Raw genomic sequence first — 27,427 nt, forward strand, 5'->3', positions numbered from 1 at the left:
CGATCATGACACCCGAGTTCCTTTAGTAATGCTAAGAGTGTCGATGTATAGATTCAGTCTGGATATCCTTAGCTAGAGTGCAAGGCACTTAAAAATGACTAGCTAGGGCTGTTGGAACCATCGCTGCACCTCGTGATGCAGCAAAAATTTAATTCAACGGTTTCTCCAGCGATCCAAGTATGATTACCAAAATTAGGAGGAAGTGATATGATTACTTACATTAGGTTCCATGAAAAATAGCAAGACAGTAGTAGTCATGAGTTGGTTGAATTGTAAGCCTTCACGATAACCGTCTCAGCCTCTACTCAGTTCACCTGTTGAAAAGTTGAAAGCAAATTTCTTATCTCAAAAACTATTTTTGAGATATTTCGTATAAAAGGCTTAAAACGGTTGCTAGACCTATCTTAACCTTTTATATCAGTTACCCTAACTATTATCGTTTTTTTAATTCTGAATTAATTAAATCTGAATTTAATTATTCTAAATTAAAATATTCTAAATTAATAAACATTAAAAGAATTGTAATCATAATTACATTCTTTTAATAGTCGTTTATTATATTTAGGATAATTAATATATATATATATATATTAACTTTAATAATATTCTACAGAAACGTACAATAAATTGTACATTTAAAATCCGTTTAATATTTTCTCATTTCAACCCTAGGGTGTGACCATGTACGTTCCTGTAACATTAGTAGTAATCATTAGAACCATTCTAATATTACAAACAATGAGTTACATCTAGCAATATATCATTGTCACCTATGCTAGAAGAAGTCAAGATTTAATATAACATATTCGTGACTAACTCTTTTATAAATTTTATCATTTTATCCTTTATATCTAGAATAGGAACAAGTCTTGGAATAGTCACACTTGTATAGCCCATCATTTATTTCTTGATATATAGAGTAGACTACAATAAACGAATAATTTGTGATATCTCTTATCAACTTATTCAAGCATGGCCATGCATTTCTAGTCTCACTCAACCAAGTGCATGTGATATATTTCCTATTATATAGGAAGGAAAAATCCTATTTTGATCATTCACAACACACACCACATATATTGTGATATGTTCAATATCAATCTTTATAGTGCAACCAATCACGAAGCATGTTTAACTGTATCAAAACATACAACAATAAATGATAAGATAGTAATGATCTCAAGTCTGAGGATCATACATATAGTCATCACCATGAGCAATGTTGTGACTGTCACATAATAATCCAAGACATATGCTCATAGTGGGTTATTTCAATATGTCGTTCTCTAACAAAATATTCATGCAATGATTCTGACATCTCTATGTCAATGACAACTCATTATCATCAATCAACAACATGTTAGCCTTAAATGTATTATTATTGTCCATGCCCATAATAATCGACTACGGATATTTAATAACAATCATATTAATATATAGACTTTATTATATTTTAGTTTATTTAAGACACAAAAAATATAATTGAAATAAATAATGGTAATTCCTTTATTCAAAAAATGGTAAATAAAAAGTAGCATTGCAATCATGTCATGATTGGTCTTTGGGAATACTTTAACAAGGGCGCAAGGTCTGACACTCTCAAGGGATTGGCTAGTCGAGGGTGTTGTGTCTGATACAAAGATTTTGGACCTCATCCTCGATAGACTAGAAGAGTGTGTAAGCTCTGAGATACAGAAAACCCTTAGCCGCACCATGATGTCTGTCATGGAGTAGAGAGTGAGTATATGAGTATACTAAATATATTATTTTATTAGTGGGCTTGATCATGTTAATGAACCCTTTTTTATATATTTGTGTTGTTAATGTGGCACCGGGCTAGTTAGCTCAACGTTTGGAATTTGTTTCCTTATGCAGATTAGGTGAGGAGTAGTAGAGGGGCATTTTAACTAGCAGCGATCCAAACCAGATTCAAAGAAGAGTACATCTCGAGTTCTTTATAGGGAATGTATATTTTGAAACCCTTATTTTGTACATTTGTAATGATGTTTTGTATAATCAAGTCGTAATTCATTTTAAATTGATGGGATGTATATTTTGAATTGATATTTAGGGAGCCCCAATGTAAACTAATTTATTTAAACATTATTGTTTATTTTATCATGAGTAATTATAAATGAATATTCTCAATTGAGTAAGTTTAAAAAAATTGGTTTGTAACTTCGGTGGTTCGTGTGGCACACTTATCGGTCAACTATGTGTCATGCTGGTGTAGGGTGTTACGTTGATCTTTTCTTCATCTACATGGATTCCCTGTGCACTAACTATAAAGCCTAAAAATATAAGATTATCGCTACAAAACACACATTTGTCCATGTTAACAAATAAATGTTCTTGTCGTAATACTTCAAAGACAGAACGAACGTGCCTAACATGAGATTCAAGAGAATATGAGTAGAAAAGGATATTATCAAAGTAAACAATAGCATAATTACCTATTAAATCCTTTAAAATGTGATTCATTAGTGTCATGAATGTTATTGGCGCATTTGTGAGTCTGAAAGGCATGACGAGCCATTCGTAGAGTCTAAACTTTCCCTTGAAAGTTGTTTTCCATTCGCCACCTTCTTTCATTCGAATTTGATGGAAACCACTTTTCAAGTATATCTTCATAAAGATGCAAGATCCATAAAGTTCATCTAACATATTATCAAGGCATGGAATAGTATGCTTGTATGTGATTGGTATGTGGTTTATTGATCTACAATCTACACACATTCGAAATGTTTCATCTTTCTTTGGCACGAGAATCACTGGAATGGCACAAGGGCTAAATCTTTTACAAATGTGGCCTTTTTGCAGTAATGTTTTTTCTTGTCTTTCAAACTCCTTGGTTTCTTCGGGATTACATCGGTATGTTGGACGGTTCGAAATAGTGGATCCCAGAATGAAATTGATTTGGTGTTTGATTTCTCTTTTCGGTGGTATGTCATCCGGTGGATCGCTTAAAACATCTGTGAAATCCTACAAAAGAGAAACAAAAACACTAGGCAAATCGGTGAGGTTAATAGAAATGAAAAGTGTGGTGTCTTTGAACCGGTTAAGATACATGTGTTGTTTTGGGAAAAGGTTTCTCTCAAGTCTTTTAAACTCGCATAAATGTTTTGCGACACTCTCTTTTTCTCACAAGTGGATTCCCTCACCTCCCATGGGTTATTCTTTGGCTTTTATGGGTTGTGACCTCTTTTTGTTTTGCCTCTTTCTTTAAGTTCCCAACCTCCTCACAGATTCTCTTTTGATCTTGCTTAATGTCTTTTGGATGCATCGGTTTGAGACTGTAAGGTTTACCTTTGATGTTGAAAGAGTATGAGATGTTTGCATCAAAAATAAGTCACATTATCATGGTCGTCTCAAAAAAATATTAGATGCTTGCATTGGAAGTACATCACATCACACATCGTCACAATATTTACTCATCTTCAAATTAACTAGGCATTTTTTCATGACTTTCAACTCGGTATTCTCAGTAAGACATTGTAAGCAGTATGGCTTTGGATACCATTGACAAGGCAAGTTAAGTGTATCCACTACATAACTACTGATTAGATTAACACAACTTCCATTATCAATGATCAATGAGTATACTTTAACTTAAATCTGACATCTCATGTGGAAGATATTTGTTCCTTGTATATCCAAGTCATCGACTGTTTTTGTACTCAAACTTTTCCTCATAATCATGCATAATAAGTCAAACTCATCACTGTCTGAGTGAATGGGCGTATCTTTTTCCAAAGCCTCTAGACAATCCGATTTGTATCGGTCCAACGATAATTCTCTTCTCGGATTACCATGGTTTTCAAATTTGGACAATCGCGACTGACATGGTTGTGACCTTTGCATTTAAAGCATAAGGTTTTATTTTCTCAGGACTTTTTAGGTTTTTCAGCCAAGTCTTTATAAGCTAACTTAGGCTTTTCACCCCTCAATTTCTTATTCGCGGCAAAAGAATGAGTGGATGATGAAGTAAGAGTTCAATGGATTACCAAAGGAAGAAGCTGAGGTACCTTGGCAGTTTTCTCAGAAATGAAATCTCCTTTGAAGTTGTTCTTTGATTGTTATCTCTTTCTTCTATATGTCTTCAAGACTCTCTTGTCCATGTAAATTAATAAGATCAACCATGTTTGTGTTTAAGCAAACAACAAATCTTGACATTGTGTCTTCTTCGTCTTCAGTTATGTTTGTCAGATTTAACAAGGATTGCATCTCATTGTAGTAGTTTTTGACTGAACTTCTTCCTTGTCGAAGTCAATAGAGTCGTTTTACTTCCCATATATATGGTTTCAGAAGAAAACGGTTTCGTATGACATTCTTTAATACGTCCCATGATCTAATGTTCGAAATTATGTGATCTTGAATTGCTTTTCAAGTTTGCATCCACCATGTATGAGTATACCCTGAAAATTCCAAAATTATGAGTGGTACATGTTCTTCGAGAGGACAATCATGGTAGGAAAACATGAGATCAACTTTTCCTTCCTAATCGATGTAGCCATCCGAATCCTAATCTCCTTGGAAAAAAGGAATTGTGAACTTTGGTTTTGCAAAAAGTTTCATCATTTGAAATCTAGGTTGAGCACGCCTAGGGACCATCAAATTGTTTGGTTGATTGTCATTGGGTGTTCTCGATTGGTTAATTTACGGTTGTTGTTGTTGTCGTAAGGTGATGTTGAGTTCAACAAATTGTTGTTGAAGTTTGATAATTGCAGTCAAGATACCCTCAAGGTTTTTATTGCATTTCCTTTGTTATCCATCCTGAAAATCCCAACACTCAAAGAAAAATTTAAAGTGGAAAAAGAAAAGAAAAACAAGAAACCTCACAAGTCACTCCAAGGAAGCAACACAACGAAAGACAAGAAAGTCGATCTTGTACTCTTTAAAACTTTCTTCTCTAGAAGTCTTTTGATGTTTGTATCAAAACTTTCTTCTCTAGAAGTCTTTCGATGTTTGTATCAGAGTTTGATCACTAACAAAAGAAGAATATAACTTAGGAGTTCTAAGATGCCAAAGAAAGATATGACTCTGAGAATGCAAGGGAGAAGAAATATGCAAACTCTTTAGTCCTACTAATACAAGGAATAGAATGTGTTAGATTATGTAAAAGAACAAAGAAATGGTGAACTAGAGAACCTAAGGCAATAAGATTCAAAGAAAAGTTGGAAAGCTAAAATATGGACAGAACCTAAAATGTTGGATCAACTTGAGCAATGTTTTTTAGGGGTTGGCGATCTCCAAAAAAATTGATTTTTTATGCAGTCTAGTTATGATTTGGAAAATTTTAGCAAAAAAATCTTTCTGGAAAATTTTTGGAAAATTTGATATTGTAAGTAGCATGAATCTGCTGAACAAACTTTAGTGATTGAATTGAAGGGGTGAATGAACTCCGGTTTGGCTGTATTTTGGACTGTAGAACCTTTTTTATATGAGGTATGGTCCTATAAAAAATCAGCTCTAAATTTATTCATTTGCTTTTTTTTCTTTTTGATAAAAAATAGTAAACTAAAAGAAAGGAATCCAAACTAAATCAAAAGATTGCAAAAAGAACCTGAAAATGATGAATCTTTGTGAACTAGCTCTATTGGGGTACTTCAGCGATTGATGCTTACAAGAACAATTAAGAATGCCTAGTTCTCTCCAAGAGTCATCCCAAATTTGATACCAATTGATACAGAAGTGGTAGCGGATGATATTAACGTTGCTCTAATAGATGAAACAAACCTAGGAAGGCTCTAGACTCAAAGAATAAACGAAAAGGCTTTGAATGGGTGTTTAGGGATTGACGGTAAGATTAGGGTTTTTGGAGGAGTTTTGTTTGCTGGAAAATATAAAAAGAAAACAAAATTAAAACAATAAAACAAGGGTAATAAGATTGAGAATGAATAAGGACAAGAGAAAACAAGGGTAAGAATTAAAACAAGAAAAAAACATATAATAAAAAAGAACAAATTATCTTACCTTTAGAGTAGGTGCCCAAATTAGGGTTTGTTTGATTTTAATGGATAAATACTGGAAAGATGATGAAACAAGGAAGAAGTTGGTGAAAATGGAATTAAGATAGGATGGATAAATTATGAGAAAAACTAAATTAAAAATTTACCCCCGATAGTATGATACATAACGCAAACCCTATGGTTTGATGTGGATTGGCGTGAATGATAATAAAGGAAGAGGATGATGATGGATGATGAAAAGATAGATGGATATGTCTTATCAAACCCTCTTAATCGTAAAGAAAAGGAAAACTCGATAATATGGCTCTAACCAGCCCTCCTAATCGCTGTGAATATGGAAACCAGAGTATGAAGATCTCTTTCTCAAGAACTCAGAAGAACTAAAGAATAAGATTCTTTGAAGGCACAAGGCAATCAACTCTTGTAAAAATGAACTCTCGTTGTATTGAATAAAAAAAATTGATGATTACAATGAGGGGGGCTCTTTTATTTAGTGTTTAAGGGGTCCTTAGGGAAACATGATTGATGAATAAAATAACAATAAATACAGCAAAATAATTAAAAAAAAAACTATCCTAAATGCTTGTATGATGGGCAGCATTAAATGACGTTTGTTGATGAAACTTTGATCTGACGGTGTAGATGAAAGATAACTTGAAAGGGCTCTTGAGGCTTGATGGATGGTCCAAATCTTCCTTCTAGAAGGTGAATAGGCGGAAAAGAGGGATATGGGCTCTTGATAGGCGCCCATGTTTATGATAAGAAATGGGGAAGGAGTTTTGATAAGCTATCAAGGCATGTGTTAATGGGCTTGGTGTGATAGGCAAGGGAGGATGATAAGCTATCAAAGGCTATAGTCAATGAATTATTTGTCCTTATCCTAAAATAAAACAATAATTCCCTAAGATTACGAGTTATCATAGGCTTTATAAATTAAGCACTAGGTAACTTTACATAATGGTGGGGCTTAGGGTGGTTTAGACTTAATTCTGGGCATATCTCCTTGGTTTCACAGTTGGACTCGGGAATGACTTGGGATGTTATGATTCAAGTTGATGATGAGGGAAGGATGAGTGATTTTCCTTCCTTGAATTCTTCAAACTCCATGTGGGCGTGAAGGCCTTTACTAACGAAGGCTTGGACTGCAGTTTGGAGTTGATCTTTGAGTAATTTGGCTTGTCCTCTTGTGATTGGGTATGGATGCAAAGTAAGCCCATCCTTTGGATGTGTGGTGGATGTATCAGTAGTATCGATACTCTACTTGCATTATCGATACTCCATGAGTATCAGTACTAAAAATGGCTTATGTTTTCCAATATCGGTACCACGTGACCTCAGTATTGATACTCCTTACAAAAATTGCCTAGATTTCATCACAGTTCATCCATTGTTCATCCAGTATCGACACTTGAACCCAGAAATATCATGTGTACGCTAGGGAAACACCCAAAAATCATTCGAAATGTCTTAGTTTGGTTCCTAATCATGTGCTAAAGCTTTAGGAAGTTATTTAGTTTCATAAAGTGTCATAAAAAGATATGCTTTACACTAAAAACGTCATCTAATCATGAAATCAAGCATAAACCCTAAAATGCTCAAATACTCAAATCTTAACAAACATCATGCTTATGAAAGACTTAACACCACAAAGGATTAGAAAAACACTACTTTGATGTTTGAAACCCAAAATGAAGCTCCTATAGCCAACCAACACTCTCTTTAAGTCTTGGGTGATAAAACCCCCACTGGTAAAATAAGAATCCCAAAGCTTGAATTTCCAAAACAATGTTGATGGAATAATTAAGGACGAGATTGAAGCTTAAAAAAAGTATGAAATGACTTAAAATATTTACCTTTAGCTTGGAGGAGAAATGGGAGAATGAAATGAAGAGAATAAGGAGATGAAAGAGATAAAAGCTCTCATCTTTTAAAAATGGGATAATCGCACTATTGGTCCCTCCTCATCTATATGCTATGCAAAAGTTCCCTTTTTATGATCTTTTGTGCTCAATCCAACCCAATCAAGCCCAACTCGATCCAAAGACTGTAATTACGAATTCCACGAGGTTCACATACCTCTCAGGTAAACCTAAAATTACTAGCATGTAATTTGGGGTGTTATAACATTTATCAAGAAACATATGTTTCCCAAGTGGGGGATTGTTGGATTAAAATCCATAATTATGGGCACATATTTATAATGTATATTGTTGTCATAAAATATGACATAAATTAAGTGACCAATTATGTTATAAAGTCATAATGTATAGAAGTATAATGAAAATAAAAGTGTAGATACTATTAAAGTTGTATTTATAATTTGATGAGGGGTAGAGTTATAAGTATATATAGACAAGAAAGACTCAAGGATTTCAACCTATCCATTAATCCAAGTACGCTTCCGCATCTACTATTTTATTCTTGATATTGGGCATGATTAGATCCTAGTTTATTTTCATATTTCTTATGGTTTGGTTCTAAAGACTATCTCCCCCTACTACTATTTTAGTTTCTCTTTGTCTAAACAAATATCACAGGCTCATAGCAATTAGAACTTATATTTGTGTAATAGTAATAATAATAATAAGTTTCTTTTTTTTAGGAATAATAAAAGGTTGTGTTGTAATCCGTTGAGTCTTTGACGTTGACTTAAATTCTAACTTTGAGTTGACTCTTGAGAGAAACACAAGTGTTGATGAGTGATGTTCATTGCATCTACTGTTAAGTCAAATGGAGAGAAGGGTCACAGCTATTACCATATGTTATCGTTTATGGCAATTACATGAACATAAAATAAGGATTGTTGTTGATGATTGAGACTGCTGCCTTGATGTTTGATTCAAGACTATAATGCGGCATGCAGAGATTTTGTTGAATCTGCATCAACTTCATTGCAGGGCGTAAGCTAGATGGTTGTATTAGTATAGGATCTGAACAAAACTTGTGAATCATTCATTGGTTCATCATTTCTGGTTTTATATTTTAATTTTTTTAGTTTTGCAATTGTCTGTCCAATGAATCTCTGTTTGGTAAACGGGACAATGTAGTGGTACACATACTAAAACTAAATTGTCTAAGCTTTTTATGTTTTTAGATTAATCTTAAAATGTAAAAAGAAATTTAAAAAAAAAAACAACATTCAACTCCCCGTCACATATCCACAAGGGGACAACAACAGAATGAAATATGAGGGTATGAACCCCCACTAAACCAAATCAAAATGGTTGCTTAATGCTAATTATTTAATTGAAAAGCCTCCTTTCTCCCATACCCATAGTGTCCTTGTCAGAATTTGCACCTAATCAAGGGGCCATGCCACTACTGTTACCATTACCATTCAGTCCATCTTTGCACTATATTAACACAGCAAATGAAATGGACTTAAGTCTGTAACAAAGAAGTCTCCCAGTCTCTTTTTGCTACTTGTCCTGTTTCTCCACCTTACTCTCAGTCTGAGCCATGTTAAACTCAGAGTGGATTACTATCGCAACTCCTGTCCTGATGTTGAATCAATCGTCAGATCTGCAGTAAAAGCCAAGTTCGAGCAGACATTTGTTACAGCTCAAGCAACTCTTAGACTATTCTTTCATGATTGTTTCGTCCGGGTTTGCCTTTGCCATTGCCACTATATTTTATGTTATGCAGATTGAGACGGTAATTACGTACATATCTGTTTATATTTGTGTAAGGGTGTGATGCTTCGGTGATGCTAGCTTCATGGAACAATCGTGCAGAGAAGAATAATCCAGATGATCTTTCATTAGCTGGGGATGTATTTGACACTGATAAATCCAAGGCTGCCGTTGATAGTGTGCCTGAGTGCCGAAACAAGGTTTCATGTGCTGATTCTTGGCCCTGGCTACTAGGGATATCATTGCTTTGGTATGAAACCCATTGTTAAAGCTGCTACTTTGCTCAATTGTTGTGCCTGATATAAATAATCAAATTTGTGCTCTTTTTGCAGACTGTAGGCCCATCTTATGCAGTAGAACTGGGAAGACTAGATGGTAAGATCTCAACAAGAGCCAGTGTACGCCATCATCTCCCTCATCCCGATTTCAAGTTAAACAAGCTCAATGCCATGTTTGACTCACATGGCCTCACTCTTACAGATCTGGTTTGTTCAATGATGCAAGGTCAAGAAATATTGTTAACCTATGTGCATCCAACAATGCTGCATTTGAAGAGGCTTTTGTAGCTGCCATAACAAAGCTCGGGCGGATAGGGGTCAAGACAGGAAAACATGGTGAAATCAGGAATGATTGCTCTGTTGTAAACAAGATTTTCTAATTGGTTTGCATCATTTTTCAATGTTGAAACGTTTTGTTGTTTAAGAAAGATAATGAGGAGATTCCAATCTAATCATTCATTCATGTTCTTGTCTTGCATAGTACTAATATACACCTTACTTTTCATGTATAACAGATAAATGAAATTTGAGCAAGAAATAAACGTTGTAAGGGAACGAAAGTTATAAACTATACAACCAGGAAGGCAGTTGAAAGATTACAAAACAAATAAAAAAATAAAATTTGATGGAATTACATATTGCTCAGAGGAATGGAATGATTTTCAGAGATAGGGTCATCAGGAGGCTTATATCCTTGAGGGTAAGTCCCGAAAGCTCCAGTTCAACTTTGCCAGCAGAAACAGTCCTGGTTGGATAAATTACAACCGCCAGGAATGGCTCCTGAAACTGCTGATTGAGCATTTTGATTGAAACATCAATACCAGACAGCCAGCGTCCATACCTAGGTTGAGAGAACGGTACCATCGAACTACATTCTCCAACATGTGAAACAAACAACAATACCTCTTAAGAGAAATGATTTTACATTGACAACGTTATTATGGTTTCAACTTCCAACGGGCTTAGACACCCTTAACACGAGACAAAATAACAATAACAGCTACTACTGAAACAAATTCATATAACTCGAACACAAGTTTGTAGGCACATTGAGGTGAAACACAATTTTCCTTTTGGACTGTGCAAAATAAGGATTTTCTCTTAATGGTGAAACTATTATCGTAAAACAACCACTTACTCCGTTTCCGTCCATAATTATTAACTCCACTTGTCTGGGAGAGTCTTACAAAGTTATCAGTAGTAAAAGTAAATTACAGACTGTATCAAGAACACTTGTTGTACAGCAAAACCATATTCAAAACATGAAGAAAAATCCGGGGGAGTTGGGGGTGGGGGGGGGGGGGTTGAAACAAGAGAGGAGAAGAAAACCAGTTTATTGGTCTACGAATAATCCACCATATACTCAGAGGCATCAGCATGAGTGTTAACCCGAGTTTCGAAGGCCTTCAACTGGCAAAGGAAAGGTGTCCAATACAATGATGGAGTCGGCATTAGTCTTGCCTTGCATCAGCCCCGTCATATCTAACGGGCATGGAGAATCATCTTGAGGAGAGCAAGGGAAGAGATCTTAACGAGCTTGAAGTAGTGGTGATCGTTGCCCCGATGCTTCTCCTGCTTGAGCTTGGCTTGAGTGGTGGTGTCGTTGTGGATTATAGGGTCTGGTGTTTCCACTGTCAAAGATATTGTTCTCTAATTCCCAACTTGCCAAATGGCAAATGCTAAGGTCATCTCATTCCCAAGTTGTCCAATGGACAATGCTAAGGTTATTTTATAGCAAGCATCGGAGTGGAGAGTGATAAAATTCGAAAACTGTTACCTAGCCCGGATGTTAAGACCATTACTGCCGATCGCCACTAAACTGTTCGACTGTTCTTACGCTTGACCTTTTATTCTAGTTGCTGTAAAATATTTTTGGTGGTGTTATTTAATGTCCGTGTTCATTAATGGCCCAAATCAATGTAGAGTAGAAAACATGTTAAAAATGAATCTTATACATCAATATCTAATCATATATGATAAAACAGGCTTGTACCGAGACAAGAAAAGAAAAAGGTCATTAACCAGTGGTACTCCTAGAGATTCACGATTTGGTTTACAATGATTATGAAAATACAAAAATCAATTCCTGAAGTTGAACAGAACACCACAGACTGACTGACTGATACCTAAATAATCCCCACATCTTGACAACTGGGTAGTTACAAAGAAAAAGGATTACCACTGCACTCGGTGAATATAGTGTACAAATAATATGGTCATCCCATATTATTATCCTTCTAGTTTACACGTCATTTTACACTAAGCTACGGGCATAACATTAGTACACTACAGCATATATTTCATCTGACCCGTACCCTTGTTCTCCTCGTGTTTCGGCTCACTTTCTTTCCCTGCTGCTTCTCCATGCCAGTGTTGCTATTGCCTCCCATGCTGCGTTTTGACTTTGGTGTATTCAACTGCTCTAGCGAACGTTCACCTTCAGGCTGCATGCTTGAACTGTTCTGGGAATTGGATACTGCAACATTGTTTTCATTTTCCTTTGACACTTCTAGGGAAGCCTCACTCAACGGCTTAGTCTTGTCCTTCTCACCCGTGCTTGTTGCGTTCTCATCCCCGGAACCAACTGTATTCTCTTCTTGATTTATTGGTCCCTGGTTTTGTTCTTTATCCGCTTCAGCTGACATACTGAAATGATGAAGAAACTTAACAAATTTTAAAAAAAAACATCAAACAACGTCAGAACTAAATTATTTAAGCTAGCAGCACTATCACCTGAATCCTGAAGGTAATCCATTGGCAGTAGATGCATCAGCAGCACGGCCTGTTTTGGCAACTTCTTTTAATGTCACACGGTTGCCTTCTATTTGTGATTCTACAGATTATGTTCAGGGGTGAAAAACTCGTGTAATCAAGAATTAAACAATCCACCTGTCCTAATTGTAAACATGAACACCCCAACAATAAAAAGAATCTTTACAGAAGAGACACAAATTATTTAATCTTCCAAATTGTTAACACACTGTTTCAATCATATGTACCAATACAATTTGTAGCTGTGTTCACGAGGCACTACTTCGAGGGCTTAAGGAGGATAGCAACAGACCTTGGTATGAAAGTTAAGTAGGAAAAATTAAAAGCAAATAGGTTGTTTCTTACCCTGTACAGTTCCTTCAGTAGTAGAACCAAACTGCAGGATAGACCCATTCGTGTCCTTAAAATGATTGGCATCAGCAGCAACATCATCACTGTGGCATAAAAGGTAAAAAGTTAGAATAAGAAAAGCATTGAACTCGTCGTAAAGAGACAAATGAGGAACTTCACAAGTAACAATAAAACCACTTTAACATCACTGCCGACAATTATTTTCTTTTGCTTATTTTTTTGTGTGGAAGGGGGATTTTTTAATGGGAATGATACCAACCTATTTGATGCAGTTTTGATATCTACCGTTGATTGAAGTTTATGTCCCTCATCTAGTGTCTCACCTGAGCCATCCCAAAAAACTTAGAAAACTTCTGACAAAGGTAAAATATTTAGCAGATGATACAGACTAAAGAGAAAAGAACAGAAGAAAGTGTGTCTGCTACACAATGAAGACCTCGATCCAGAATTCATTAGATAAAGAGCAACTTCAGAAAATAAAAGTACTTTCTTTTGAGATTGAGACAAACCTTAGTTACCGAAAAATAACCTAGTCAAGACACTACAAACACGGAAACACCATGTAATTAAATCACCATCCATAACTTTTTCATGGGAAAAAAGTTAGACAAGGCAGGCTACATGCATCAAGTATATTAATTAGAGACATAACTGCCATTCCTCAAATTAATAAAATAATATTCATAATGCAGTACATATAGAGCCACTACATTTGTTCAAGGGAAATTTGACAACAAAAGATAAAAAAGGATGCAAGAATACCTCTTTTTCTCTCAGTGCTTTGAACAGCTTCCATACCCTTGCAAAAGAGAGAGAGTCAAATATAAGTGCTTGACAAATAAAGTGAAATATCAACATATCATAAAGATACCTGATAATCTTCACAACCAAGAGTTGCTGGGATTGGTAAAGCATCACTGTTTAATGCATGTTCTGGAATCTGTGAAGCTGAAATGAGAAAACGATGCAATGTCTTAGAATATCACTGCCTAGAAACCAAACAGACTTGCAAAAATTTTGAAGTACAAAAGACTATCAGAAGAAATGTCTGAGATTATTCCCTCCCAAAAGTTATACTGCACCTGGTCTAGTAGCCAAATCTTCAGATGCCTCCACTGATTTTTTAGAGCTATCTGGGTTATTTTCCTCAGCAGGGCCTAAGTTTTTGGCAGCTAAAGAATCAGGAGCACTATTCTGTTCTAACGCAAACAAAGACCAGTCAATTTTCGGGGATGATAGAGTCCTCAGCATTTCTTCTGTTGCCTTAGATCTCACTTTTCGTGTTTCCTCTTGGATGTTCCATGAACCAGTGGTAGGATAATCCCTTTTCAACTGAATCCATATAAAATGTATAAGCAGCAAATTAAATCCTAACCAAAGGAAAAACGTACTGCAGAGACAATCAAACTTACACCCCCATGCACATTAGTCATATAGAAGAGTAAGAGCAAGCATACGTTTGACCTAATAAACTAAGCATCAGTAAGCTTCAGATCAAAGAGAACCGTGATGTTATTTCTTTTCTGGTAAGATTGCAACAGTGCAGTTAACGCATGCACGTGCTACCTGCACCTCAGCACTAGGGGGGAAGGGGTAAATGTACCTCAGACTCTTTCAGGTTTGGCTCATTTATTCAGGCATATTTCTGGTGCAACTAGGCATTCTTTTTTGCAAGGCGGTAGAAATAAAAATGTCCACCTGATTGAATTTCTCTTTAGTTTCTTTTATTTTCACTTTTTTTATTAGATATGTATTTCCTAGTAAGAAAGGGTTATCAAACTCTATACTTCTCAATATTTGATAGTATTCAACGCAGACACTGATGGTAAAGAAATTATCCATATAACCCAATAAAGCAATTGCATGTTTTGTAAACAAACTTTATATATATTTCAATATATATATATATACACACACACAAAAAAATTGCACTTTACTTCATGCAGGGTAGTTCTTTTTTTAGCCTTGTGCCTGAGGCTACACAACTAGTGCACCTTGTGCCCTTGACAACTCTAAATTGCAATATTTTTTTTTTAATAAAAAAGAGTTAACCATGGGCTCAACCAGGAAAGCAACCCAACAATAATATCATAAGAAACTTAAAGATCTGCAATCTTAATGACCATAATACACACATATGGATCATTACATCCAATCAACAAAGGAATAAGCATATAAGAGCACCTTGGATGAGGACAAGTGCTTGCCCCCAATTGAATATGGTGTTTCTCCCTTGAAAAGTGGCACTCCAAATAGTCGTGGTGATCTAAATTCAATATCGTTCAGAGCTGGTGATGCCCATGGAGGACGAGTTCTCATGTATGTTTTGGCAATGTCCACAGGTGATCCAGCTTCACCTTCAATGCTCTGCAGCAACAAAAGCTTACAAACTTAGAGGTTGACAAATTTTTCACACTAACAGAATATTTGGATATCAGCATGCCATTCATCATAAGTTTCTTTTAATAATGGAGGTATTTACAACAGTAATACGCCAAAATCATGCACAAGAGAAATGAAACCACTTTCACCATTGCCTTAACATGTGAGCAAACTTTGAAACCAAATAACTGCACAATGGAACAATTATAGGCAAATTGGCATCTACAAGAATCAATCATAAGTTGGAGAACAATGGGTAGCTTATATTCATTTACAGCTCACATTCAACTTGTCTTTAAGGTATATGTTAGATTCTTTCTGCATAAAATCTTCCATATAAGTAAAAAAAGGTAAAAGAAGCGCGGTCTATCTATCTATATATATATATAGACATATATAAATATATGTTGATAAGACATGCAGCATGGTTTCAATCTTCATAAAAAATGACAACATAGAAACAAAGGGACAACTGGATAAGGGGAAGAAAAAGAAGCATTTAAGATAAGCTATAACATCAGCTGTACAAGAAATGGAGGAAATATATGAAAAAAAAAATATCAGCTTAAAAGTTAAATGAAGACAGCATAAAGGAAGCTCGGGAGAGCAGAAAGAAGAAGGCACAGAACCAAAGGAAGAAGGGGAAGAAATAAAACATTCAGCATAAGTTATATGAGGCAAAGGATCAATCACACAGAACATGTCAAAACTATAATCATTGATGAAACAGGAAGTATCATAGTGATTATCTAACCTTTTCATCTACCCCTTTCCCAATATAAAGTTCTTATCTAATGAATTTGCACATGCACTTGTTCCTTCTAAGAAAATAATTCACAGAAAGAGTAAAAAACACAACCCACAAGCATCATAGAGAAAAGAGTTACAAACATGTGCCAATGTTAAAAACTTCTGAGCAGAGGTCCCATGGTGCAATTCTGACTTAGAATTTGATCCTGACTTCTCCTCTAACCATTTTTTTGCCTCTATAACAGCTGTGCCACAAAGATCATGATTATTGACATCTGAAAAATAAGAAATAGTTAGTCTGCTATAGTTGTTGAGAAGTTCATTCTCAAAATCTGTTCTCCCAATTTTGTGAAAGCCAAATCACTTTCACCTTCTCTGTCAGCTGTTTCATTTAGCCTTTGAAGCCCCATGCCTCTGGTCACTGGAGAATCCACAACTCTTGACTTAATAATATTTGTTAGTTTATCACACTCTTCCCTGGTCAAAATAGCATCCATTCAGAAGTTCAAAACTAGAAGTTCATGATTAACTAGAGATATAAATGAGGGATAATAGTCGAAACACACATCCAATTAAAAATGCCATGCAAAGTTTGCCAAAGAACCAAATATTTTATAAACGGGACAACATAAGGAGGAAGAAAGAAAGGGATTAAAGCAGGAAAAAAATCCAAATAAGCAAATAAGTTCCTTTACTTGCCTTGAGAATGACTCCTGAAAGAGAAGTTGCTCTATAAGACGCTTGGTTTCAATCTTTCCTGCAAAAGGTTGGGCCTCACCCTGATGGCCCACAAAAGAACAACTAAGGAATCCTCAAAGATCCTTATACATGGAAAAATAAACATAGACAGGAAGAGGAATATATCAAATCAGCTCCAAATTTACCACTATCACCAAAAAGTTATTTTTAAATGTTTTGGTTTTTTCTTTACCAGAATTACAAAAAACATAGAAGGTGGGAAACTTACATGTTCTATGTTATTATGCCCTTGACTCCAGACATCCTGACCATCATTTGTACCACCAGTGTCATCTGTACCAAAATTAAAATAAAATTCTATCAATAAACACGGATGCAATATGTGGACTACTACCTGAGAAAGTAGCCTTTCAGAAGCATAACAACAACACGGATTTTTTATATCTTCTACCGAAAAGAAATATGCTTAATTATCCACTATAAGGTTAGTGCCCAGTAAAGAAGCATGAGAAACAATGGAAGCCTCAAGAATTGAGATGATAATATGTAACCTCACTGAAAACAAGTAGCTTAAAACAGTTGAACCACAAAGCAAGTACTATACCAGAGGGAAGCAATATATTAACATTGCTAGTACTAAAGTACTGCCTGCAGGCTGTAGCTGTAATCAACATTCTAGGCTCCTTATTTTGGTCTGGAATTAAAAGTTAACAACAAAGATGCATGCTTTGATTGTAGAAACCCGTCAACCGAAAACCTAGTGTTTAAGCTATTACTATCAAAACAAATATTAACGAAAAAGAGGGAGGAAATGAAAGGGGAGAGACGGATTTCCAAAAATACATAATTTTAAGAGAGCAAAAAAAATGCATGTGGAACCTGAAGTTGAATCACGTTCTGAAGACGAAGAAGAGGAGGAGGAGGAGGATTCGAGGCCAAAAACAGAGGAAAGTACTCTGGTGGCACCGGAGACGATAGCGCGGGTAGGGGAAAATAAATGCCTGGAGATCCAATTAGGGTTTTGCTGAGTTGAATTGAGCAATCTGGGGCGGTAGTAAGGTGTCGTGCGTGACATGGTTCGCCGAGGACGCAGCATCTTGCCACCGGATCTGGGCTCTCGGTGTTGGGCAGCTCCTGAAATCGAGGCCATGGGGGAAGGTGGTAAAGAGAGGAAGTGGGTTAGTCACTAGTTACAATTGCAAATAGATTGAAAACCAGTTTAAGGGCTTGTCGATATTCTGTCTTATTGCAACCATAAAACAAAGGGTAAACTACTCAGTTGATCACTTAGATATGTAGCCCTTTTACTTCTTTCATTAATCTTTTAATTTTGTCAATTATATTATTTAACTATTTAATTATTCAATTATACCACTAGTCGTTAATATTTGACGAAAATATTGACGTGACAGTTAAATAAATAATTTTTCTAGAAAATCAAATGGGAAATAAAGGTTGAAAAGGATGCATGGAGTGGGGATCAAACCTGCAAACATTAGGAATGCTTGCAAACGCCTTACTAGCAGACAAAGCTCTAAGTTTATGTTATATTTTACACAATCCCTATATATTTCAGTTAATACTAGAGAAAATATATATATATATATGCTCATAATGAGAATTGAACCTATATTTTTTATATATATTATAAATTGATTCATATAATATTCAAATAAAAATTAAATTTAAGTTCTGTATATTTTAAAATAAATTTAATATTTTCCTTTTCACATTTATAATTCAAGGATTATATATAATTAAATTTAGAATATTTTTAATTTAGTAATAATTTTTTATTTTTTATTGAAAATAAAATGTGAATCGTTTATATTTAATTAATTTTTTATCAGAGTTTAATAAAAAAATTGACTTTAAATTACATAATTTAAACTACATAATCTAATAAAAATAATTAAAATATAAATAATTCATACATTTTATTTTTTAATAAAAATAAAATATTAATTAAATTAAAAATATATAAATCTTAAATTTAATTTTTTATTTTAATATTGTATGAACCAATTTATATATATATAAAAAAAATATAGGTTCAGTTCTCATTATGAGCATATTTCTTTTTTTCTCTGGCATTAACTTTTTTATAGAAAGCCGCTAGTTTTATTAAAAATAAAAAAATATCCAAAATTACAATGAAGATTTACAAATATAACATACGTAAATAAAATTATAATTAGGATATTTTCCTATAATCATTAACACAAAAACTAGCCACTTAGATCACACAAGACACAAGGATCAAATAAGAAAAAGGTTAAAAAAACATAACCAAAAGCTCGAACAAACTAAATATATGAACAAATCTGACTACATCAGCAAACGAACCACAAAAGAGGATGAAGCTACTAAAGGCCACCGACAAATCACAAATCAGAGTCAAGCGACGTGAAAAAACTATCTACGAACACAAAACGTGTATCCAAATCAATCCAAGGGTCCAAAGCATGGAAGATCATCATGATAACAAATAAGTGTCATCTTGATCAGTCGTGACGATGTCAAACCCAACCATGAGAAAAAAGATAAACAAAAACAACGACAAAAAATCGTAAGCTACCAAATGGTAGAGGAAAACATGCTGCAAAAGGAAAAGATAAACGTGTCATAAATGCATAAAACATGTCACAAAGACATAATTATTCTTATTAAAACACTAAAAAATAAAGAAAAAATATAATCAACGGGTGGCACCAGCATAAAAAATGGTGTCACCGCCAGTTAAACTAAATTAAAGAAAAAAGTTAGATTAATTAATAAAACTGACACAAGTTGTAAAGAAAAAAAAGGGGAAGATATATGAGGAGGAAGAAAGCGACTAGTTTTTTTTTCTCTCTATCATTAACTAAATTATATAGGGTATTGTGTAAGATATAACACAAACTTGGAGCTTGGTCCAGTTGTAAGGCATGTGCAAGCATTCCCAAGGTCCTAGGTTCAATCCCCACCCATGCATCATTTGGTCTTCCATGTTAGATCTTGATTGTGAATGATTAATTTATTGAATTATATTTAAATTATTTGCAAATTGAGAGAATTTATAAATATTAAGAACTAAATGTAAAAATATACCAATTCTTTTAATTGTCACGTTGGTATTTCCGTCAAATATTAACGACTAGTGGTCTGATTGAACAAATTAAATAGTAAAGTGGTGTGATTGACAAAATTAAAATCAATGGCAAAAGTAATAGAGACAGCAGATCTATATACAGAGGATGATATATTTATTAAAAGTCTAAACTAAGTATTTAATCATCATCTATTGTCATGATTATTTTTTGATCACTCAATTATTTTTTCTTTAAAATTATAATTCATATTACGTTTTAATTATATTTTAGTCGCCCGCTGGTAATAGTGATGCTAACATGTTACCATTAAAAGATAAAAAATTGTCATGCCATAAGTTATATTTTTTAACAACGGTGATGAATTCATCAAGTGACTTTAGTGGTTAAAGGAATTGTTATTCTCTCTAGAGATTTTGGGTTTGAGCTGTTGCGTCTGCATGTTGTTTGTGCAGTCAATGGTTAAGAAAGATTATGAGAATATATTATCTTGTAATCACCTCAGACTATTAAGAAAATGATGAATGATCAAAACCAAACCAAACCAAAATGTAACGTTAAAATTATAATTTAAAAAAATAATTAAGTGACCAAGACATAATTGTTGAAATAGGTGTGTGATGAACTACATTGTTTACCCTTATCAAAATTCATATATGTTTTAAATGATTATTTAAATTATTATTGATTTTTAAAAGTGTCAATTTAATACTCCTTCTATCTTTAGTGTGTTTCTGTTAGTTTTTAAAATTGTCCCTTGAAAATGTCCGATAAGAAAAGTTAACAAATAATAATATTTATATTTCCTTTTTTATATTTATATGTATTATTATTTTACACATATCAAAATAAATCAATTAAATCTATCAGTAACCTTTTGACAAAAAATAGTATCTATTTTAAGTATTCTTTACTATTTTACAATGAACATTCAATCACCCTTACAGTCATTGATGTTCGAACCCATGACCTCTAGGAAAAACAACAATTCCTTTAACCGCTGAAGTAATTTTATTCGTGTGAGAAAATAAAGTTTTTAATGGGTTTAATTTAATTACATATCCTCAAATTATAATTTAAGTCCAAATTAAATTTTAAATTATATTCTTAAAATATTATTATCATATCAATTGAGTTTTACCATCAACATAATCATTAACTTTGATGTTAAATGAAACTTCAAATCTTAATATTGTACACATCTAAAAATGAATTAAATGTAAATATGTATGTACTTGTTATATACAGAAGTTTGAGTATGAGATGCTAAAAAAAATAACAGTACCGATATTATAGGCTTAAAATGGGAAGAACATATGGGTAGTATCGATACTGCTTCAAGAAGTATCGATACCAAAAGGGGGTATCAATACTGTGAGGAAGGTATCGATAACATTGATAAATGAATGTAAAAATGGTATCGATACCGTATAAGAGTATCGGTACCATAGTATAGTAATATTGATATCATGGTGGAGGTATCGATACTATTGAGCCAGAAATGTTAAAAATAGGATGAGATTGTTATAGAAAGTTAATAATATGTACTTTTGAGTATTGTTTAAGTATAACTGTTAGGAAATATACTAACAATTGACATTGTACGTGTCTTTAATGGATGTTTGAGTAAATCGAAATCCAGATCCCGAGACAAGCAAAACGAAAGGCAAAGGCAAAGTACCTGAGTAATCAACTTTGCGTTTTGGATACAATAGCGAGGCAATCCATGTGAGTGCATTTAATTATGTATGTATATGTTACGATAGTCATAGATGTATGATTGATTGATATATGTATGGTGATTACCTACTGGCACTAAGTGTGCAAAAACTTAAGAAATTCATACTAAGTGGATGGATTTCCGTATGGGCACTTTATGTGTAAACTAAAGAAATTAATACTAAGTGGGTGAATTTCCGTATGGGCACTTTATATGTAAACTTAAGAAATTCATACTAAGTGGATGAATTTCCGCATGGGCACCTTATGTGTAAACTTAAGAAATTCATACTAAGTGGATGAATTTTCGTATGGGCACTTTATGTGTAAACTTAAGAAATTATACTAAGTGGATGAATTTATGTATGGGTAGTTTATGCGCAAAACTAAGAAATTTCATACTAAGTGTATATATATTTCCGTATTGGTAGTGGGTGTACAATCCACATACACTAGAGTAATAGTTGAGAAATGATTGTATTAGTATTACAGAAGTAAACTATCGAATGTTAAGGAATTGAAAGAAGTAATGGATATTAGAATTGTCATAATATACTTGTACGTAGAATTTTGCTTGTGATTGTTTATGCCTCACTAAAAATTTCTTAGCGTGAGATAATTTCATGCGTAGGTTTTAACATAAGTGGAGTAAGGAGATCATCGGACATCAAAGCAAGGGTCGCCTCGTCAGTAACAGTAAGACATCCATATTTATTTTGATGTAATTAGTTGGCATGTAATAGACTTAGTCAAACACTCTGAAAAGTATTTGATTTAATCTGATGTAAAATGATAAAGTGTTTGAACATTATTTTTGTTTACTTATGTAAGTTTAATGAAAGTTTTATTATTACTAAATTTAAAAGGGTTTATAAGAAGAAATAAAATTTTACGGGTTCTTAAAATGGGAATATACTTTAAAAGTGACGTGACATTTGTATCTCATGTATGGTAAGGTATACGGGAGATGGGTGTTACAAGGTCAAATGCAAAGATAACACAGTCGAGCCATGAGGTGGGAAGCGGATGGGATTCGTTTATTTTATACATTCATGGATACCGGCAGTAAGTAAAAGCTACATCCTTGACCCTCCAATTCCAAAATCGTTTTATTGGCGGAAAAAAGGAAATGCCTGGACTAATCTTTAATAGAGAATTCATCGGATTAGAAGCTCCATTACAAGTTCGATTGGCACCGTTACAACCTCAAGTGCAAGGTCTTTTCTCTATTAATGCATCTTTAATTTCAGATGCAATTTTTAGATGCTAATTAAAATTTGTTTTTTCATGCAAATTCAGAGGTTAGGAAACATATGACATCCAAAGCTCACTGTAAACTGCATTATCGTGATGGTGAAGAAGAAGCTGAGTTGAAAGAATTATACGACTAAGCAGGCTGCAGTTATGCATCATTTTTTAAAATTTTAACCCTTGATAATTCTTCTTCATCCATAATCATCTTTATCTTTTAAGTTGTTATTGATTATTATCATTTGAAAACAACTCTATGGATGATAGTGGGAATGAATCAGTTGGTTACAGTTGGTGAGAAGGGCAACATTATAGAACATGGTGGTGGCTCGGAGCTTATTATAACCAGAAAATCTGATGTTGGAACTACGATAAAAACAACTGGTTCTAGAGAATACTTGCGCTACTATCGCTGCAAATAACAAGGCTATTACTGCTGCCTTAGCTTTAAGGTCTACTTTCACTCATACTTGTCTTTTGGAACACACCCATCCCCTTCCTTTTTGTTGTGATCCTACTCTCACATCTTCTACACTTCATCTTACAATCGTTCTTTGAGGATAAGATAAAGGACTAGGGAGTTTTTACTATCATTCTCACATCTTTTCATTTATCTTTACATCCTATACTTATGTCTTATGCTATGTTACATATGCTACGTTCATCTTGCTATACTATGCCAATGCATGCATTACTTTTTATGCCAAGTATGATGAACACATGCCTTATATTACATACCATGTTTTAAATGTCAAAAATCATGTATCTTTGAAAGGAAACAAGGGCTGTCGAAAGGGTACATGTTTTAAATGTCAAAAGGAAACAAGGGCTGTCGAAAGGGTACATGTTTATTCGGCCAAGTCTCTTAATTTCCTATATAAAGCCAATGCCTTGCCATTTGTAAGGCATCATCCTTTTGCATATAAATACAATTGAGAGGTTTTCCTTTTTGTCAAGTTCTTTAAGAACTCTATTGACTTATTAAGTGCCTTGTGTGCTTGTAGCATCAATCCTCTATCCTTCCATTGATACTAGCATTTCTTGACTCTTTATAGTCATCGGGACCAAATCCGTTTCTTGTGTTAGACTCCTTTATAGCCTAGTTTCTTCCTTGTTATCTAGGATACTATCCAACTCATTCCATTGTTTCTATAGCCATCACCACGCCTACAAACAACCATCTTCCGCAACCTACTCTATCATCATCATAGCCCACCCTTTATCACTTTCATCAACCACCAAGACTTCTTTTAGAACCTATCTTATTGTAGGTGCTTGCTCTCTAACTAGATCCACAATCAAGGGCACAAGTGCCTTGCATCACTTTTTCTCACCAAACAGTAAAAGGATTTTGAAACCCTTATTTTTCTGTTTTCTCTATTTTAATTTTGTAATAACAATGAACACAAAACTATAATCAAAATAGTAATAGGAACTCTTCATTGCCTTTCATATACAATAATATAGGCTTAGCGATTGTGCACTCGAGAGAACAAATGGTGAAAATGAAAACAACCAATATATCAGGAGTGGAGGTAATGGGGTCGAAAGTTGGCATGGAGAGAAATAATGTCATTCAAAACTTGCCCAAAAATGTCCCATATAAGTTGGTAACTCTCAGGCCCCATGTTATCACTATTTCACTAGTATTTGATATTCTTGAAAATCCTATGCTTTCCAGTTCAGTATGTTATCTAAAATTTGCCTCGTATTAAATACATTATAACTTCATTTAGCCAATATACTCGCATGAGTGACATCACCATAACAATATGCCTTCTCTTTGCCTTTTTCTTATAGAGTTCTTGGCTCTCGAGTGTTCTTTACATTGACTTAGGTGTCTATTTGCATTTGCACTAGTAAATATAATATATACACGTATATTAACTGAAGTAATTTTCGCAACAAAATGAACAACATAACCACATGAAATTAAGTTTTATACGATACATGCATAACAAGCTCCAAAGGTGTTTTTACATGTTCAAGACTCTAACTGTCTGTAGCAGCAATTACCAAATTGTTCACCACTTGCACAGGATCAATCCTCGGCTTCACTTGTTCAATATGCAACTGCTAGAAAATTTTGATCGAATGAATGGTTAAAATCCACATAACCCTTTAAGCAAAGCCACTAGGTTTTCACAATACCAGTGAAAATTTAAGCTCATCAACAGTTTGCTTTGTAAAGGGAAGAAATAGATCTAAATGGTACATACCTAATCATCATAAAAGCGGGATCGACTTCTTTGAGAACTGTGCAAACCATGAACAAAAAATGGATAAATTTTGAGGGAAAACAAGGTCATGAAACTAGTAACTGCATTCATGTTTATTCTAACATGTCAATGAAACAATTTGATTCGTTTTCTATACCTTACTGCTCGCAGGCACTCTCACAGTCATCTCATTATTATCCAAGTAATGTTGGCCAAACAACTTATAATTATCAAAAAGGCATTACCTTTATGATATCTTAAGAAGCCTAATTCTCTGTCACAATCCTATGACGCTTATGAAGAAAACCAATTATTATAACAATAAGTCATGTGGGAAGAAGAAAGGAACATTAATCACCTTTGATACCTGGTGCTACCTCCTGAGGGGCCACTTGTGCTCACAAACTCATCATCAGTCTCATCTACTCTATATTCCGCAAAGTCTACGGAATGCACTGAACCTTCATCAGAAGTTGATGAAGCATAACTAGAACAGCGAGTTCTCGTCCTAGTATCTCTGACTCTTGACCTTCTTCTATTTCTAGAATTCCTAAAATTATCAAACATCTGATATAAAATGCAAGAGGTCCACCAGTTGCCCTCATTACTAGGAAAGTCTTCCAATTCTTCTCTAGATTCATTTTCACCATATTCAATTACATAGTCCCCAAGAACCACTCCGCGTGGGACTTCTGAATGTATAGTGCTCAAAACATCTACTATCTCAGAGGACTGCTGGACATTTTCCCAATCAAGCTGCCGAGCAGGATCTAATCTTGAAGGGCATGCATGAGGGTGCTCTAATTGAGCATGGTTTTGTAGTTCCAAGAAGGTTCCTGCAAATGTGCACTGTTCCTCCTCACAAGAACGCTTCTTCTCATCTAGAAGTAAACGAGCTTTGTCAACAACAATCCATCCAGTGACTTGCCCTCTACATAGGGGACAAGTTGGCCTGCAGTTGTCTTCAGATTCTGCTAGTTGAACGTTTGTTGTAGAAGATGTATCATATATTTAAAGGAACGACATTCCATGTGCATTTTTGAATCGATCCAAACAATTTGAATGCATGTGATTTGTGTCGCAAACAAAAGCACGGCAGCCTTTCCCATAAGATGAGCATTGGAGGAGTACCCCATTGTGGGGGAAATCCAAACATATAGGGCAAATCACATCATCCCAATTGGTATTCAACTGAACACCCTCCATGTAAGACGATGTATTGGGTTGGTGCTCTCTTTCGTCAAAACGTTCAAAGGCCGTAAAGAGTTTGCATAATAATTTACAAGCATATGGCATGCACCTCCCTCATACAAGAAACTTGGATCAAAACAGGAAATTACTCTTTTTTGGACAAACCAACCAAGCTTCAAGGTGTCAAACAAGTAGAGCTGAACGTTGATAGTCTATATGATGCCACTAAAAAGCTGCACATGGCAGAAAATAAATCTCTTAAGTTGCAATAGGCAACAGTTTAATTGCATCTAATTTCCAAATCCAACAATCAAATAGGATGGACAGAGCCTCATAGAGATCAAGCAATTTTTAAGCTATAGATTGAGAAGGATTAAATTAATTTTACAACTAGTGAAAATCTTGAAACCAATAAAATGATCAGATGCCTATAATAGCATAGAACTGATTTCCAAACAGAATGATTTTACTTTGATGACATAATTGTTAATAACGATATACTAAAATGATAGCAAATGAAAGAATAAAGGGCATAGACAACAATGACAATGATGGAGAAAAGAAAAACACCGCAGTAAAACAACCGAATTCGTCACCATACCTAAACACCAACCCAAATGATCAATTGGGTATTCAAAAAAATGGGAAAAAGGAGTCCATAGATCAACAAATATAGTCAAAAATGATTACACCCAGATTGTTTTAGACATTAAACCAAAATTTAAAGCTGCCTACTTAATATATTTAAGGAAAACATAAAGAGGACGAACGAGATGTGAGAAAATTGGGGGCTTACCTTCGATGTATTATGTTTTGAAGTGAATTCGCACTTCCTTTCTCTAATGTTCTGATGGATAGAATTGAGAAAGGTCAGCTTTCTCCCCTTATTTTTGATGCAGTTGTTGAGTACTTGGATCGGTAAATGGTAATGGGTTGGCTCCTGCTGCTGATATTGACTCTCTATAGTATACACGATATAAAAGTAGAGGGGGTTAGTGGAAGGAGAAAAGAATGGAGGGGCAAAAATGGCAAATTACTTGTAAATATTAGGGACTTAGGGTTTTAATTGCCCAAACCTTTAAATATCAAGGACATGGGTTTCAATTGCTTCATAAAATTCCTACT

The 27,427-nt window shown here is 34.4% G+C and overlaps 1 protein-coding gene, 1 long non-coding RNA gene and 1 pseudogene across 2 annotated transcripts; 1 reads left to right on the plus strand and 2 right to left on the minus strand.

Annotated features, from left to right (window-relative positions):
* Nucleotides 1–3,628: 3,628 nt before the first annotated feature.
* LOC120197689 lies at nt 3,629–13,742 on the plus strand. Its single transcript, XR_005523289.1, has 3 exons — nt 3,629–3,640; nt 10,546–10,552; nt 13,610–13,742. It is a non-coding gene; the product is annotated as an uncharacterized LOC120197689 (long non-coding RNA).
* On the minus strand, nt 11,880–18,039 carry LOC120197687 (protein KAKU4-like). Its single transcript, XM_039199115.1, has 13 exons — nt 17,713–18,039; nt 17,102–17,166; nt 16,834–16,913; nt 16,505–16,611; nt 16,276–16,409; nt 15,187–15,369; nt 14,085–14,334; nt 13,874–13,950; nt 13,765–13,801; nt 13,262–13,325; nt 12,997–13,085; nt 12,613–12,712; nt 11,880–12,525 (listed from the first exon to the last, which is right to left on the minus strand). The coding sequence occupies exons 1-13, from the start codon at nt 17,981–17,983 to the stop codon at nt 12,180–12,182; spliced, it is 1,803 nt and encodes a 600-aa protein (XP_039055046.1). The 5' UTR covers nt 17,984–18,039; the 3' UTR covers nt 11,880–12,179.
* Nucleotides 18,040–25,327: 7,288 nt separating this feature from the next.
* LOC120197684 lies at nt 25,328–26,561 on the minus strand (annotated as a pseudogene).
* Between the last annotated feature and the right edge of the window lie 866 nt (nt 26,562–27,427).

The sequence above is a fragment of the Hibiscus syriacus genome, unplaced genomic scaffold (genome assembly GCF_006381635.1).
Source record: "Hibiscus syriacus cultivar Baekdansim isolate YM2019G1 unplaced genomic scaffold, ASM638163v2 tig00117048_pilon, whole genome shotgun sequence".
In the NCBI taxonomy this organism is placed as follows: Eukaryota; Viridiplantae; Streptophyta; class Magnoliopsida; order Malvales; family Malvaceae; genus Hibiscus; species Hibiscus syriacus.